The 18,084-nt window shown below is 35.2% G+C and overlaps 1 protein-coding gene across 12 annotated transcripts in view; it reads right to left on the bottom strand.

Annotated features, from left to right (window-relative positions):
* Positions 1–18,084, bottom strand: part of LOC105493295 (inositol polyphosphate-4-phosphatase type II B) — an 822,839-nt gene that overhangs the window by 203,382 nt on the left and 601,373 nt on the right. For all 12 annotated transcript variants that reach the window (XM_011760836.3, XM_011760835.3, XM_011760841.3 and 9 more), the window contains one exon: positions 10,511–10,658. In XM_011760836.3, coding sequence (XP_011759138.1) covers positions 10,511–10,658 — 148 coding nt within the window. The remainder of the gene's footprint in view (positions 1–10,510; positions 10,659–18,084) is intronic.

Genomic DNA, 18,084 nt, shown 5'->3' with positions numbered 1-18,084 from the left:
AAACTTTCTCTATACTAAAACAAAAATTAGCTGGGCATGGTGGTGGGCACCTGTAATCCCAACTACCTGGGAGGCTGAGGCAGGAGAATTGCTTCAACCCGGGAGGCAGAGGTTGCAGTGAGCTGAGATCATGCCACTACACTCCAGTCTGGGCAACAGAGGGAGACTCTGTCTCAAAAAAATTAAAAAAAAAAAAAAAAAGAAAGAAAAGAAGAAAAAATTAAACAGTATGTTTCAAGAAAAGCTAAATATAAAAACAGAATATATTTAAAAATTTTAAACCAAGGGTAAAAACAAAATTTCTAACATCTTCAAAAGGAAAATTTTCTGAATAACGTTTGTTCAAAGATGGAACAAAACAAAAATTAAAGACTTTCAAAAATACTAAAAATGGAAACATGCACATCAAGGTTTGTGTATGTGATCTAAGATCTACTTATCACAAATTCATGGTTTTTAAATAGTCTCTCCATTTAAACAGACACAATAGAAATCAAAGTAGCATGCAGTCCATGTAGAAAGTCTATATTTTAAAAAAGAATGAAGATAATAAAGATAAACAGAGAAATAATTGACTGAGACAACAGGAAATGTAGAATTGATAAATCCATAAGAATTCTTTTTTAAAATGTCAATACAAATCAAACATATTACTTTTCATAAAAATATGCAAAATCTACAGGAACCAAACTATAAAAGTGCATTGGATGCAGAAAAGATGTCTTCAGCAGACCATATTCTTCAATGTAAAAAATGAATATCCAAAGCTATGAGTTCTTTTGAAAGTAATTTCGGCCGGGCGCGGTGGCTCAAGCCTGTAATCCCAGCACTTTGGGAGGCCAAGACGGGCGGATCTCGAGGTCAGGAGTTCGAGACCATCCTGGCTAACACGGTGAAACCCCGTCTCTACTAAAAAATACAAAAAACTAGCCGGGCGAGGAGGCGGCCGCCTGTAGTCCCGGCTACTCGGGAGGCTGAGGCAGGAGAATGGCGTAAATCCGGGAGGCGGAGCTTGCAGTGAGCTGAGATCCGGCCACTGCACTCCAGCCTGGGCGACACAGCGAGACTCCGTCTCAAAAAAAAAAAAAAAAAAAAGAAAGAAAGTAATTTCACTGTTGTTGTCGCTGTTTAATTTTCTTAATTACTTTGGTGAAGACAGTGAGGAGACATAAAAACTTGGCAGTTTTGTAAGGAGGTGAGAAAGAGATGAAAGTGCACTAAATGGCATCTCCTTTTACAACATGCTAACTAATACGCTCCAAATAACTAACATGTTTACCATTTAATATTGAACTATTCTCAGAATAAAGTCAAACTTTCTAAGTACAATAGAAAAAATACACATTCAATTTTATAATAAAAATAAAATTTTAAATATACAATTAGAGATAATATTTGAAAAATATGTACCATGAAATATATACTGAATATATACTAAATATATAAGTAGTTCTTGTAAATCAAAAGGAAAAATAGGAATATCCCAGTTTCCACATAAGCATTTATATGTACTTGTGTGTATATTTGTAATAAATATATAGATAAATGTTCAACCACACAGGCAATCAAAAACTATCAGTTTAAAAAGTAATAAGGGTTTAAGTTCTGCCTATGTAATTAATGGAGGTAAAATTGACAAACCTTTTGGAGACAAACTGAAATGTAAAACCAAGGCCCTAAAATACATACACACTTTGTCTCCATAATTTAACTTATTGTATTTAAACCTAAAGGACGCTGAAGATGTGCACAAATACGTATTTATACAGTTTTCTACATTTAAATTATTTATATAATATGTATAATGTATATTGATGTACAATATAAATTTAAGCAACAATTTATATTTCCCTTATGGAGCAGTTCTATGACAGGACATTAAATAATCATTACAAATCATACTGTAGGGAGCCATTTGTGAAGGATGTTAAAATATACGTGATACACGGTGAAAAATAAGGTTACAAAATGAAGCATAGTGTAATTTTCAATAAAGCATTTAGATTCCTATATAGAATATGCAGCACTATTAATACATGAACTATATAAGGCTTTGACAACAGTGCCTTATTCAACATGATAGATAAGCCATCCTGTGGTACTGATTGTGGAAGGTGGTAGGTAGATGAATACCGCCCTGCTTCCCACATGGCCATTGAATGGTGTATAAGAAATCTAAAAGATTATATACATCCCATTGAAGACTTACAGAAGTCCTGAAAATGCCAATTTTTTGGTAGAAGTATATGATCAGGACCAAGCAACCCCCAAGTGCAGGCACTTCAAAGATCGGATGCAAGGAAGTACCAATAGAGATGCCAGAATATCACTCAAAAGCCAGATGAAGCTAATGGCATCTCCATGATTATCAGTCATCCCATAATAGAAATCCCTAGGCATCCAAAGGATACTGCAAGGAATCAAGAACCCCTTTGTTCCTGATGCTACGAAGAGACAGTAAGCCAATCTCATTTATCTATATAGTTTTAGGGGATAGGGAAGAAGGAAATTATAATTCTAAAGGACTGCTGATTTTTCTGAAAAGATAGAGTCATCCAAACTTTTTAAACCAAGCCTGAGGGGAAGCTAAATTTTAAATAGACTTTGATATTTAGATGGAAAGTAAGCTATTTAAACTAGAAGAAACCAAGGTACCACTAACTGGCAAGTCTAAATAGCCTAGGCTACTTGTAAGTGTTCGTGTATTCATTTTATTTTTCTGTGAAACAAGTTACTACTCTAAAGCCATCACCAAGAAATAACCATTGTTCATATGTTAGTATACTTCCTTCGAGTCTTTTTATGTATTAAATTAAAATATTTTTAACTGATTAGCAGCCTACAGTTTTATTTAACATTACATAAATAATCACAGATGTATGCATAATATAACTCAGATGTGCAGGAAAAATTAAGGATGATAACAGAGAGTGATGGTCACAGGAAACAAACCTCTTGTACCACAGCGAGGCTCATGAAGATGACAGTAGACATAGAAAATAAAAACAAGGCTGGGTGTGGTAGCTCACACCTGTAATCCCAGCACTTCGGGAGGCCGAGGCAGGCAGATCACCTGAGGTAGTGAGTTTGAGAACAGCCCGACCAACACGGAGAAACTCCATCTCTACTAAAAATACAAAATTAGCCGCACATGGTGGTGCACGCCTGTAATTCCAGCTACTCGGGAGGCTGAGGTAGGAGAACCACTTGAACCCAGGAGGCGAGGTTGCAGAGGTTGCAGTGAGCCAAGATCATGCCATTGCACCCCAGCCTGGGCAACAAGAGTGAAACTCCACCTCAAACAAAAAAAAAAAGAAAAAGAAAAAAGAAAAACAAAATTGCCTTTCTTGGTGTGGATTTGAAGTTATTTTATCTTTTCTCTTTCATAAATTTTCTATATTTTTACTATTTCGCATAGTGAGCATGTATTATTTTCATGGCAAAACCTCAATATATATTTTACGTATCTGTAACTGTGGCTGCAGGAGCAAAGAATGAGAAAATTACTAAGCCCCCATATGAGCCTTTCTTCACAGCAGTAAACAATTTGAGTGATATCTAACATTTCCTCCTTGTGAATTTTTTGGAACTAAACCATAATATTAAAAAAGTATAGTGTTACGAGAACACTTCACTGCCAATTCAAAAACTGCTATGTATCAAACTTGAACTCAGAAGGTGTTAATGCTCAGGCCAATCGAAGGGAGCTCCCAAAGGATTGAAAGTCTATCACAACTCTGAGATTTTGTGTATGTACCATCTCAAATTTAATAAAAACAGTTCATGTTGAGTCCAAATGTCACACTAACTGTGAGACTAAGAGACTAATAGCAAGTGTGTTTTTAGATGGCAGCTGCAGGCAAGACAGACCCTGTGTGCAAGTGATGGAAAAGTAGCTGCTGCGCCGTTACATCTTTGCCAACAACATTTCCATTCAATGTCAGGATTGGCTGCAAAGAATAACCTCCTCCATTCTGCTCTATTATACATATGTGTATGCTTTAGACAACTAAGCGAACAGTAGACATACATGATTTCTGCAAACAAGACTCACACGGACTTACGCTTTCAGGTATACACCAACTTTAGATGTATGAAAGTTAATAATATACTTTAATATTATGAGTGGGATTTCATTCTCGCTGATTTAAAAAAAAATTATGAAACCGCTAATAACACCTTGTTTTTAATACATAGTTTGACTATATATAGAGACATTTCTATATAATATTTTCTTAATAGTATTCCTTTGCTATTTGCCTTCACAAATCCACAGTAAAAAATTAAAAAATCTTTATCTGTGAGTTGAAAAAACTGATCTCAATCATAGGAGGCTTTTAAATTCTCCATTTTCCACTCCCTTGGAAAAGTAGAGACTCTTACGTAAGCAAATATTCAAATAATTGTCTAAACACTTCTATAGAGAGATGGCAACACACCAACTCACAACTGTTTACTCTGTTCATCAGCTTATACATAAATGTTTCAAATTGGGATAAAAAAGAGGTAAAGGGTCAATTTATTATACAAAAGTATAGGATTTTTAAAATCCTGACTTCATGGAAGTCAAGGATTCACTATGGTTGCAAATTCATCATCTTGGTAATTAAAGACAGGCCTGCTTTTGTCAATAAAGTTTTATTGAAACAGCTACAATTAATCATGCAAATATTGTCTATGAGTGCTTCTGTATTACAATGGCAGAGCTAAGTAGTAAGGACAGAGATCATATGCCTTGCAAAGACAAAAATATTTACTATCTTGCCCTTTAAGTAAAAGTTTTTGCTTACCCCTCAGGTAGGGCATGAATGAGTTAATATTGTATTTACTAATATTTTGTTAAAAATAATATATTTTACATATATATTTACTGTGTTTTACTGTGCTTAGCTTTATTGCTCTTTACAGATACTGTGTTTTTTTGTTTGTTTTTACAAATTGAAGATTGGTGGCAATCCTTCGTGAAGGTCTACCAGCTCCATTTTTCCAACAGCATGTGCTTACTTCCTGTTTCTGTGTCACATTTTAGAATTGTTGCAGTGTTTTCAATGTTTTCATTATTATATCAGTCATGGTGACCTGTGATCAGTGGTCTTTGATATTACTATTGTAATTGTTTTGGGGTGCCATGAACCACACCCAGAAGACGGTTAACTTAGTCAATAAATGTTGTGTGTTCAGACTGCTCCAACTGGTCACACATTCCACCATCTCCCTCCCTCTTCTCCTTGGGCCTCACTATTTCATGAAACACAAAAATACAAAAGTTAGGCCAATCTATAACCCTGCAATGGCCTCTCAGTGTTCATGAAAAAGAGTTACATGTCTCACACTTTAGATCAAAAGCTAGAAATGATTAAGCTAAGTGAGGAAGATATGTCAAAAGTCAAGAAAGGCTGAAAGTTAGGCCTCTTGTGCCAAACAGCCAAGTTGTGAATGCAAATAAAAAGCTTTTGAAGGAAATTAAAATTGCTACTCCAGCGAATACACGAATAATAAGAAAGCAAAACAGCCTTATTGCTGATGTGGAGAAAGTTACAGTTTTCTGGATAGATCAAACCAGCCACAACATTCCCTTAAGCCAAATTCTAATCCAGAGCAAAGTCCAAAGAGAGTTACTTCAATTCTATAAAGGCTGAGAGAGGTGAGTAAGCCAATGAAGAGAATTTGAAGCTGACAGACATTGGTTCACAAAGTTTAAGGAAAGAAGCTCTCTTCATAACATAAAAGTACAAGGTGAAGCAGCAAGCGCTGATGGAGGATCTGCAGCAACTTATCCAGAAGATTTAGCTAAGATCATTGATGGCGGTGGCTATCACTGATGAATGTGGTCTGGAACTGAATGCACAATACTTCTCAGGTATGCCTGTGTGTGTGTGTGTGTGTGTGTGTGTGTGTGTACTCCCACAGGTCCTATACAGAACAATAAATCAAAGGGACTTAGACACAGTTTGTATCTGCTACTCATTGGTTTACTACTCTTCACCAAAAAATGTTACAACTTAGTTAATATTTATGTTAAAATTTCAGATAATAGTTATTTAGTTTCCTTAGCAATGCAAATGACTATAATACAAGGTTTCTCAGGCAATACTTTTGTCTTTATGGATTTAAAAAAAAAAACAAGCAAAATTTTTGCTTAGTGGTTCTTCCAGTTTGGATTTCCAAGCATGTAAATGAATGGTCTGCACTCTTTGCAACTATTGAAATGTAATGGTACTAAGGCACCTGTCATTTTCATTAAACAAGGCAAGAGTCTATCTGAATTGTGGGACTGGGAGGGAAGTTGGTACAAATAAAACACTTTCTGGGATCTGAGTAAAGGTAGTGGAAGAGCAGCTGAGAAAAAACCTCAGAGTAAAGCTTCCCCTGGAGATTACACGAAGAAGAATGCCTCGAATTCTTTTATAGGACAATTTCCCATTCTTAACATGCCTAATTTTTACATTATGGTACATTAATTTTATATCATCATATAATTTAATTTTTGTACTATATTACAAATATAATTCTTAAACTATTTTCTCAGTTGGATAGGATATATCTTCAAGTAGGATTTTCAAGAATGTTTTGTGTATAATGGTTTCTGAGTTCTTGTATATGTCAGTACATCTCGCTTCATCCATAAAAAATTTATAACCTAACCCTATATAATAATGTAAAGCCACAGCCTTTTTCTCTCAGAAATCAGTAGATACTGTTCCATCGGGTTCTACAGGGAAGTATAATGCTAGCCTGATTTTAGCATGTAAAAGTAAAAACAAAACTGTAGACTCAGTAATTTTTTTAATGCTTTTTGTCAAGTTTTTTGCACTAACTGTTCTTCTCCAAGAACACTTAAAATTATTTAGTAATGTCCAGCTCTTTGTCTTGCACATCTAACATCTTCTCTCTCATCCATCTGAACCTTTTTTTCAACTTTCGTTAGCATTTAGGAAGAGCTTATTGTGTTTGTCTTCCACATTACAGACATGATGTCTTAGTGTTAAATCTTTTCTGCTGGCTCTGTGGATTTAATGTGGACACTGCATTTTAAAATTTCATTATTTAGTGCATTACACTTTTCTTCATGACCTTTTTTCTTTAGATGGTTCCCTTTGTATAGATTTCTTATTCTGTTTTACAGTAATTATATCTTCTTACACTCCACTGAGACAGCTGGCCAATTTTCCTACAAGCTTTTCCTATTTCCCCTTTGAGTCTCCAGGATGAATTTTGAAAATCTCCTTTTCAATATAAAATTTAAAACATTCATTGTTGAATTTCTAAATAAATTCTAATGATAGGAGATTTATACAGAAAAGGTATTGGAGAAAGGCAAAAGTATACAGCCTGGCCATCACAGACCCTGGTGAGTTTTTGGAATCTATCAGGTTTCTATATCTTTTGTTTTTGTAGAATTAAAATGTAATTTTCTTCTCTGAACAATTCCAGTTTCTAATTTTGTCTCTGGCAATGGAGCTTCATATTGGGAGGCGGTGTTTATTCATCTTTCCCAAAACTGCCCACCAGCCCCTTCTATGTGTTAGCAAATGTTTTGCTGTGAAGCATATGGAAATAACAAAAGAGATACAGAGAAAGTCATAAAGAGAATAGGGTAGGTGGATAATACTTTGATGTGTTAAAATAACAACAGTAATGACAGTGGCTATGACTACCAAAATTCAATAGCTTATTAGTTTCTTTCTCCTAATTCCCTACTCGTTCTTTCTCCCTTGATTTGCTATCAATGAATGCAGAGAGAAGGATATTAGTGAGAATAGAAGTGGACTTTGAAGATAGCACTGTGGAGGACTCAAAAGTAGCAGACAAGCATTAGAAAGACAGCTGCTCATCCTTTAAGAGGTTTCTAAACTGAAGACAAAAGACAGGGTCACAAGACGATTTTCAAATTCAAATAGGATTACTCTTTCTTTTCCTAGCTTGTTGAATTTTTTTAATGAAGTGGTGTTAATGATCCATCAACTAAGATTTTCAACTCAAAAATATTAGGCTAAAATTGGTTATTATGTTAAATACTATATATAGTATAATAATAAATGCTATGTTAATGAATATAAGTTAATGAATTTCAGTGTTTTATGACATGTCTTATTTATTTATTTATTTATTTATTTATTTATTTGAGACGGAGTCTCACCCTGTCGCCCAGGCTGGAGTGCAGTGGTGTGATCTCAGCTCACTGCAAGCTCCGCCTCCTGGGTTCACGCCATTCTCCCACCTCAGCCTCCTGAGTAGCTGGGACTACAGGTGCCCGCCGCCACACCTGGTAATTTTGTTTCTGTATTTTTAGTAGAGACGAGGTTTCACCACGTTAGCCAGGATGGTCTCAATCTCTTAACCTAGTGATCTGCCTGCCTCGGCCTCCCAAAGTGCTGGGATTACAGGCGTGAGCCACCACGCCCGGCCGACATGTCATTATTTTATATTGTCTATGTCTTCAAAGACATTTTATTTCATTTATCTTATGTTTTATTGCTATATCATAGTTGTATATATTTTGGGGGTACATGTGATATTTTGATACTTGTATATGATGTGTAGGTCAGAGTAACTAGGATATTCATCACCTCAAAAATTTATCTTTTCTTTGTGTGGTGAACATTACAATTCTTCTAAGTATTTGGAATTACAGAATAAATTATTGTTAACTGTAATTAGAAATTTAGTTTTGGCTACATTAGATGTAGCTATTCTGGAGCCATTTAAAGGGTAAGCCCTAGTTCTAAATTCTTAAGTCTGCTTCATGTGGCAACTCTTCTTCTATGTTTCTCAGGTCCTGCCTGTAATCTCATGCTTGTCTACTGAGAGTCTTTCCTTATTCTGCATAACTCCTGTGAGGACTAGCTACCGTCTTCAACCCCTCAGGATAAAAAGGTGATCATTACATGGCTCTAGTAGGAGTGATTCTTGGTGTCCAGTGGTCTAGAATGCAATCATGTTGGGGATAATGACTTCTAAAATCCAAACTCCTTGTGCTTCTACTGTAATATATAAGCTTGCTTTATGCTTCCAGGTAATGTGTTTTGTCTATTGCCTACTGTCACTATGTCTGTTAGGTAGGGATAATGTTGAAAACCCATTTCAGAATAACTTGGCTGCTACTTCTTGCAGTTGGCTCTTACGTAGTGCGCTTAGATTCCTGAGCATGCCATAGCTTCTCTTTGCCTGAGTCAATACGTGTTGTCTGATTTCTCTGGCTTTATGATCCTCACTCTGCTACTCTCAAATATTCACCTTTCTGTCTCATTTTTAGTGTTTATTTCCCTAGATGCAGATCACATTTTAATAATCCAGTTCCCTAATTTTCCTGAAATTGGGGTTCTGTTTTCGTATTCATGCAGTCATGCCTACCCTAACCAATTTTGTTAATAGTTGCCAATTAGACCTGCCCTGTCTATGGTGTCCTCACTGGCTTAGGTTAATATGGAATCCCTGGGGACTTCAGAGTCTACCAAAAGAGTACAGTACTATTAAATAAATATGTGCACTAATGTGAGCATAAGGCAGGAACCCAAATGCTAGAAATTTCACACTCTGCTGTAGATTTCAGCAATTATAGAGTGTTAACTTTTTAAAAGTTGCTAATTTAATGAGATTTAGAACCTTAACAGGATTTTATATAATGTAGCATTCAGCATTTTTAATGTTATTACAGGTTTGTTTAAAAGGCAGAGAAACAAATTGATTAGTCATGGTCCAGAGATACTCTTAACAAGCAATAAGCTCTCAAATCCCTCTACCTTATTATAGCAACTGATTTAATTTTGTTGTACAATACTGTCTATTAGCATAGCATGTTTTATTCAGTCATCTCCAGTCGTTTTTAGACTAATAAATTTCTGAAAGCCTTACTACAAACGAGAAGTCCAAAGGTGAGTCAAATAGGAATTATTTCCAGAAACAGCAACCATAAGCAGTTGAGGAAAAGACACAAGAATTATTACAAGATCAAAGCTCAAATTATTGGCTAGATACCAAGGTATCCAAGAAATATAGCTCAAACCACAAATGAAAGTAACATATGTAATGTTAAATTTTCTAGTAGCCATATTTTAAAAGTTTAAATAAAAAAAGCAGATGAGGTTAACTTTAGTAATATATTTTATAAAACCTCAATATATCCAAGTTAACATTTTGTTATTAAATCATCTGCAAGCGTGTGCTAAGAATTAAAGATCTGGTGTGTATCTTACAGTGATAGAACATTTCATTTTGGATTAGTCATATCTCAAGTAATTGATAGTTACATAGGACTAGTGGCCACCATAGTATACAGTTCAGGTCTAGATTTTTACGTCATCATTATGCCTTTAGAAAAAATATTCTAGAAAAAAAATAATAATTGATAAGTATGTGAGGTAATGAAAATGTTAACTGGGTTCGATTTAGCTATTTCACAACACATACATATTTCAAAACGTTGCACAGATTATATATAATTTGTCAATTAAAAATTTTAAATGATATAAAATAATTAATATGAGAGACAACAGTTATTTTCTCTTACCTGCACAAATCTTCTTTAATGTGAAGGGAAATCAATTCCTTAGGAATATGAAAGGAAAGAATGCTCTCTGACATTTGCTCTCGAATTCGCATCCACTTATTGTCAGATGTGGGAAATCTATACAATTTACATACTGGGTTCTTTAACACTGGAAAATAAAGAAAAAATCATACTTAAATTCTAAGCAAACGCATGTCAGGCGAAGCCCAATTAACAAAACCATTAGTCAAGGTAACACTTTTGTTATTCATTTGATCCAAAATTTATTTTTAATCAAAATCCATTAGCGTATCTGAATTTCTAAGAATTTTATTTTGGCTTTTTTTTCAGTAGCTTCTGAGACATATAATCTTTGTTAAATTAAAAGAAAAAATATACATCAGACTCCAAATCATAAATGTGGCTACTGTGGCTTTCTAATTTATTACCTATTGACTCTTGTCTTCTTCTAAAGTTTTATAAAGTGTATGTGTCTACAAATATACATTAAAGCATAAATATGTACACCTAATATACACTTTGAACAAATATATTTCTGAATTTCTTCTGATCACTTTTAGTCAACTTTACCTATTTACGTAGTAGGTCACAAACTTATATGTTATTTTAGGAGTTACAAAATGTCTTACTAAATGTTATTTCTTACATGTCAGAAAGGTTCACTCTTTTGTCTTAAAATCTGTTAAAATTCAAATACCAAGCATACTTTAGTATCAATGAGTCAATAACACACTTTCCTGAAACCACGTATTATCAGAAGCAAGGCAGAGGGACTGTGAAGAAACCGTATTTAGTATGTAGGGGAAAGTAACAAAGTCATGTAACCAAGAATTTTTTTAAAAGATTCAGAAAAAGCATATAGGATTAGATATTATGATAACATTCGATACTTATTAGTGAAGCCAGTACTCACACCACACTTTCAAACCATTGGGGGAGAATTTCATTTCCATTGCTCTTCAGCAATGAATGCCTATGTCACACTTACTTACACACCAAAGCTTAGCGGGCAATAAAATATCAAGTCAGTCACCAGTCAAGAATCTATGATTAGTTGACTTCAGTTTAAATAAAGCTAATTAAAAACATTATTTGATATTGAAGCAGAAGGCTTTAAATAATATTGAACATGGTATGTGGGCTAGATCTCCTCAATGTACAGGGAAAAATTCTTTTCAAAATTTTACAGTTTGTAAGAACACCGTATTTCATTCGCTACTTGGGTAAACATACATATTTTTGAACACTGAAATGAGGATCTATTCATCCATTCCTCTGCAATCATCCATTCTCAAAGGTACACTCGGGACATTATCATTATCAAAACTAGTACCATAATGGAAACTTTGATTTCGAACATCCCGTTCTTCAACCACCAGATTCAAAACTTCTAGTACACTTACAATACCTCCTGCCAAGAATTAGAGTGCTCACTTTTCAACAGCACCAACAGAAGCCAGAAGAAAGTACACTATTTCTAGCATGTTGAGAGAAAATACTGCATTTTAAAATCTAGAGTGGTATGCCCCTAAAGATTATCTTTTGAATATAAGCACAATATTTAAATGTTGTCAATTTGGTTCTTTACAGAATACATACTTAGAGTTTATTATCTTTACTTTCTTTTTCCTGAAATATAAGGACTTACAGCCGATTAAGAAAAGAAAAAGTTTTATTCATTTGTGAAGTGACAGTGTTTCAAAGATATAAGAATTTGATTACTCCTTCTATTACAGTATCTCTGGAATAGGAAGAGAAAAAATATGTACTAAATTCGTTATGGTGTCCATATACCAAATATGGGATCTCATGAATTCCCAATATACCTAACATGGTTAGGAATATGCATGCATCATTTTATGGTAAGACAAACTTCAGTCCTTAAAATGGCCAAATTGTTTCTTATTTAGCAACATATATAAATATTTAGTTATTTGGTTTATCTAGACTCAGTATAAGTGCTATTTTTTAACCTCTTTTTTTTTTCATGATTACACAGAACTTTTGTATCGCCTAAAGCATGGTTAAAAATCCTTGGATTTTGCTTGCCTTTTATATATACATCAATAATAATTTTTTAGAAAAGTTGTATTTTTAATTATGTCACAAAATATAAAAGTCTTCATTTTCTCTGTTGATCTCAAAACAAATCCTTCTACTTTTAGTTTACTGTTTTCTCATATATATATATATATATATATATATATTTATTTATTTATTTTTATTTTTATTTTTTTATTTTGAGACAGGATCTCACTCCGTCACCAAGGTTGGAGCTTAAGTGTGAGCTCAGTGATCTTCCTGTCTCATCCTCCCAAGTAGCTGGGACTACAGGAGCATGGTAATTTTTTTTTTTTTTTTTTTTTTTTTGTGAAGACAGAGTTTCACCATTATTACCCAGGCTGGTCTTAAACTCCTGGACTCAAGCTATCCCCCCATTTCGGCCTCTCAAAGTGCTGAGATTACAGGTGCAAGCCACCACACCTGGCCCTATTGTTTCCATTCTAATACTCTTCAATGCACTCTGAATATAAACCTTTGTTGAAATAGATTAAGCAGAAATCAAGGGTGGTTTGATTAATGAACTCCAGAACTCTCCTGTAACTACCAGGTACACAGCATCCAAGGACTCTCTGGGAATGTTGCTATTTATAAAGAAAATACTTGGAACAATTTAAAACCCAGGCACTTTAGTCATGCAAAAAATTGCCAGTGTGGTTGCCTATTTAAATTTTGTGGTATAGGTTCTGATCCTTTGAGACTCATAGGTCTCCAAACATTAGTAGTAAATTGCATATCTTTATCATTATCTCAATGTAGGTATAATGGAATCTACTTTGCAACCCAGTTTGACCCAGCAGTGTTGCTTATTAAACACCTATCATGTCTGAAGCAAGTATCATAAAATGCAGTATATGTATGTATCATATGTATCCTATGTATCATAAAATGCAGTATAACACAGTATTATTTTTAAGATGAATAAATTGGGTCTGAACTTTAAATACCATGCAAATTTGTTGCACTGGTTACACAAAGAGCAAATAAAACGTTCTCAACTCAAAATTCTTGATGGTCTGATGGCGGGGAGGTTTTGCTATCGTCACATAAAAGAAAGGCATGGTACTCATGTGTCCAGTATTGAACAATGGGACACAAAAGATGAATGTTTTGTCAACTTAGAAAAAAAGATTATTCTCTATAGCATACACACTCTGTTCACACACACTCCAGCTGTGTAAATAAGCAAATGACTGTGAATGACTTTCATCTCTGGCTCTCCACTGGTGGCAAGTATTTATTCATGCAGGAGATGACTTGCTGTCCATACAATAGGCTTATCTCAATAACAGTAACTATGTAATACCTATTATAAGCTCTTTTTAAAGAGAGCCCTGTGTGTATTCTCATCTTCATTTTTTCACAATTGCCATACAATTGCTAAAAATACCCTGTGACCGATTAAATCAAAAGAAAAGTAGTTGAGATATTTTAGACCATATCATTGTATTGTGATAACAATGTGAGTAAAGTTCTGAACTAGTCCAGATCTTGATTGACACATTCCTCTTGAGGTCCACCCCTTGAGATCTACCCCTTGAGATGAACACATAGAAGGAAAGTAAATGGCAGATTTTTCTTTCCTTTGAAATTGCAGCACAACTCAAATTTCTATATTGTTTCTCCCAGACTGTAATAGGGACATTGAACAAGGTAGCATGCCACCTGCTTTTTCATGGGATTCAGTAATTGTGAAAGCCAAACTGCTGCAGTTCTAAATTATCCAAAGTAAGGATGCTGAGGAAATGTTCAACAAAGCCAACATGGATAAAAAAGACTGCTGCTCAAGTAACTTTGGAGCAGAGAAGATAAACCAAAGAGATACCATAGAGATGGCCTTCTCTCTGCTGTTTCTGTAAACAAAGCTATGCTAGCAATATCAGTGGGTTCACTGGACAAGAAATTTTGGAAATACAGATTCAGGGTCCAGGGGATAATCAAAAAGCTCAAACATTTATTTCACCAGGTTATCGTTTATATGTTTCTCCAGAGGAAGCTAATCTGCGATTATCTTCACATACTTTCTTGCTTCCAGTACATGATAGAAGCAGCATATTTCAATGAATCTAACTTGATTGGCTTCAGGCCATACAGATTCATTATTGTACTACACTGCAGATTCTTGTAGAGAATCTATTCATTCCATAGTTTTAATTATGTAGTTGTTTAATTAATTATTCAGCTAAATGTACCTATATTGCCTATTCTCCAAAAGCTACATTATACTTTCTAAGGATAAGTCTGTAATCCAATTAGATACTGACACATTCTCATTTGTATTTGAAAATATCTTAGACTTAAACACATAATAAATGAACGTTGGCTCTTTTAAAGATTGGATGAGCACTGAGAAACCTAAACAGAAATTACAAAAACACTATCCTTAGCATGGCTTCAGAAAAGTGAGGGTAAGAAAAACCTGAGAGCAACTCAGAAAATACAGCAAACAGATACCCTGAATCCAGCCAAACTCACGAGCTCTTGGCCAAAAATAAGAAAAACTATTACAGATGTCGTAATAAAACACACATGCATTATTTATCTACAGTTGGTGACAACTGAATTTCACCTGTAGAATTTGGATTTTAGATCCTGGGTGGTTAGAAAAAGGACTGTCCTTAGGTCTGTTCATTGTGCTTCAGTGAGTGAAGGATACTATTTGTAAAGCTAGAAGCTAGCTCCTATGTCGTGCTGAGAAAACCAGACAACCTGTACTCTACTGCACTCATCAAGTTGTTTCTTGCCAGTATGCCTCTGGTCAAGGCATTCCATGCAAATCACAGGAACTCCCCACTTTCCTAACCATATGTAATCATCCTATAAACTTAGCTCAGCTATCGCCTCCTCCAGGAAGCCTTCTTCAGCTTATACTACCTCCCTCCCTATGTAGATGTCTCTCCTTTTTACATCACACCGCCATTTCTATCATGGATCTTACCGACTGTACTACAGTAGTCTGTTTAGTAGTCTATGTCTCCTGCGGGAATATGAGCTTTGTGTGTGTTGGGGGGAGAGTGGTGGAGAGAGCTGTGTAGTTTTTCTGGTTCTCTTTTTTTCCTCCTGCACTTACCATAATGCCCAGTAAATAAAACATACAGAAATGAGTCTTAGATCTTACGACTCAGATGTTTCTCGTCATTACTCTCCCCATGAAGAGAGCAGGTAGGACACCACTAATTGTGGAAATTGAGAGGGGAAAATGCAAGAAGGAAGAGTATAATTAAAAGCCCCAATGCAAGAGAGAGCACAGGGACCAGAATCAGGGAAAAGATTAACCATAACTGAAAGATCCCTTCATGTTCTTCCACAAAATGTAAACTTTTTGACTATTATCACTTTCTTGCCCATATTGGTTTTCTTCTCGTTTACCTAGAGGAAGAGGAGGAGATAAATGGACTTACAAAGATAGTTGAAGCATTTAAAGTCGTCTAAGAGATGGTCCTATTCATTATTAGATAGCGAAGTTTACCCTTCCCTTTGAAGCTACTTAACATCTTAAGTTAAATATTGTATTAGCACACAGTAATGAAAATATATGGAAATTTCAAAAGAGCAAAGCCAGTGGATTGCAACACATTTGTTAAAACAGCAAAGGGCAAATAAATCTAGGGAGGAAGTAAAAAGGATCAAGGGCCAATGTTATAAACCAAGATGGCCCCAAATTTTACATACCAGAGACTTACAACCACTGAGGCAAAACCCATTTAAATCACACGGAGAAAATATATTTTGTTAATATAAAATGAATATCATCTGATATTCAACAAGGTAGTGAATTTAGTAACGCATGAATGAAAGGAAAAACAAGGAAAAACTTGGCATTTGCTTTTGGCTGGAATTCATCAGGACTCAAAATGAGTACGGTAGGGACTAGTTTTGACTATCTTAAAATATTCTGAATCATGCATTGCTTTGGATGGGGGTGGTAATGAGGAGAAAGTTATCTCAATATTTAGCTTAATTGTGTGGTATTGTGAAAGTCAATTAAAATCTATGGTGCTACATGAAGTAGACCAAACTTTATTATTATTGTTATTATTATACTCTTAAGTTCTGGGATACATGTGTAGAACATGCAGGTTTGATACATAGGTATATACGTTCCATGGTGGTTTGGTGCACCCATCAACACATCATTTATATTAGGTATTTCTCCTAATGCTATCCTTCCCCTAGACCCCACCCACTGACAGGTCCCAGTGTGTGATGTTCCCCTCCCTGTGTCCATGTGTTCTCATTGTTCAACTCCCACTTATGAGTGAGAACATGTGGTGTTTGGTTTTCCGTTCCTGTGTTAGTTTGCTGAGAATGATAGTTTCCAATTTCATCTATGTCCCTGCAAAGGACATTAACTCATCCTTTTTTATGGCTGCATAGTATTCCATGGTGTATATATGCTCCCCCACTTTTTTTTTTTTTTTTTTTTTTTTTTTTTTTTTTTTTTGAGACGGACTCTCACTCTCTCTCCTAGTCTGGAGTGCTGTGGTGCAATCTCGGCTCACTGCAAGCTCTGCCTACTGGGTTCATGCCTCAGTCTCCCAAGTAGCTAGGACTACAGGCGCCCACCACCATGCCTGGCTAATTTTTTTGTTGTTGTTGTATTCTTAGTAGAGACAGTGTTTCACCATGTTAGCCAGGATGGTCTTGATCTCCTGACCTTGTGATCCACCCGCCTTGGCCTCCCATAGTGCTAGGATTACAGGTCTGAGCCACCGCACCCAGCCCGCATTTTCTTTATCCAGTCTATCACTGATTGGCATTTGGGTTGATTCCAAATCTTTGCTATTGTGAACAGTAAACATACACGTGCATGTGTCTTTATAGTAGAATGATTTATAATTCTTTGGATATATACTCAGTAATGGGATTGCTGGATCATATTTCTGTGGGCCACATAAATGTCTTCTTTTCAGAAGTGTCTGTTCATATCTTTCACCCACTTTTGGATGGGTTTTTTTTCTTGCAAATTTGTTTAAGTTCCTTGTAGATTCTGGATAGTAGCCCTTTGTCAGATGAATAAATTGCAAAAATTGTCTCCCATTCTTTAGGTTGCCTGTTCACTCTGATGATAGTTTCTTTTGTGTGCAGAAGTTCTTTAATTTAATTGGATCCCATTTGTCAATTTTGGCTTTGATTGTCATTGCTTTTGGTGTTTTGGTCATGAAGTCTTTGTCCATGCCTATGTCCTGAATGGTATTGCCTAGATTTTCTTCCAGGGTTTTTATGGTTTTAGGTCTTATGTTTAAGTCTTTAATTCATCTTGAGTTAATTTTTGAATAAATTGTAAGGAAAAGGTCCAGTTTCAGTTTTCTACATGTGGCTAGCCAGTTTTTCCAACACCATTTATTAAATAGGGAATCCTTGCCCCATTGCCAGTATTTTACTGAGGATTTTTGCATCGATGTTCATCAGGGATATTGGCCTGAAATTTTCTTTTTTTGTTGTGTCTCTGCCAGGTTTTTGTATCAGGATGATGCTGGCCTCATAAAATGAGTTATGGAGGAGTCCCTCTT

This window comes from Macaca nemestrina, chromosome 3 (genome assembly GCF_043159975.1).
Source record: "Macaca nemestrina isolate mMacNem1 chromosome 3, mMacNem.hap1, whole genome shotgun sequence".
Lineage (NCBI taxonomy): Eukaryota > Metazoa > Chordata > Mammalia > Primates > Cercopithecidae > Macaca > Macaca nemestrina.
The sequence above is the reverse complement of the archived record's forward strand: the minus strand, read 5'-3'. Positions and strand labels throughout refer to the sequence as shown.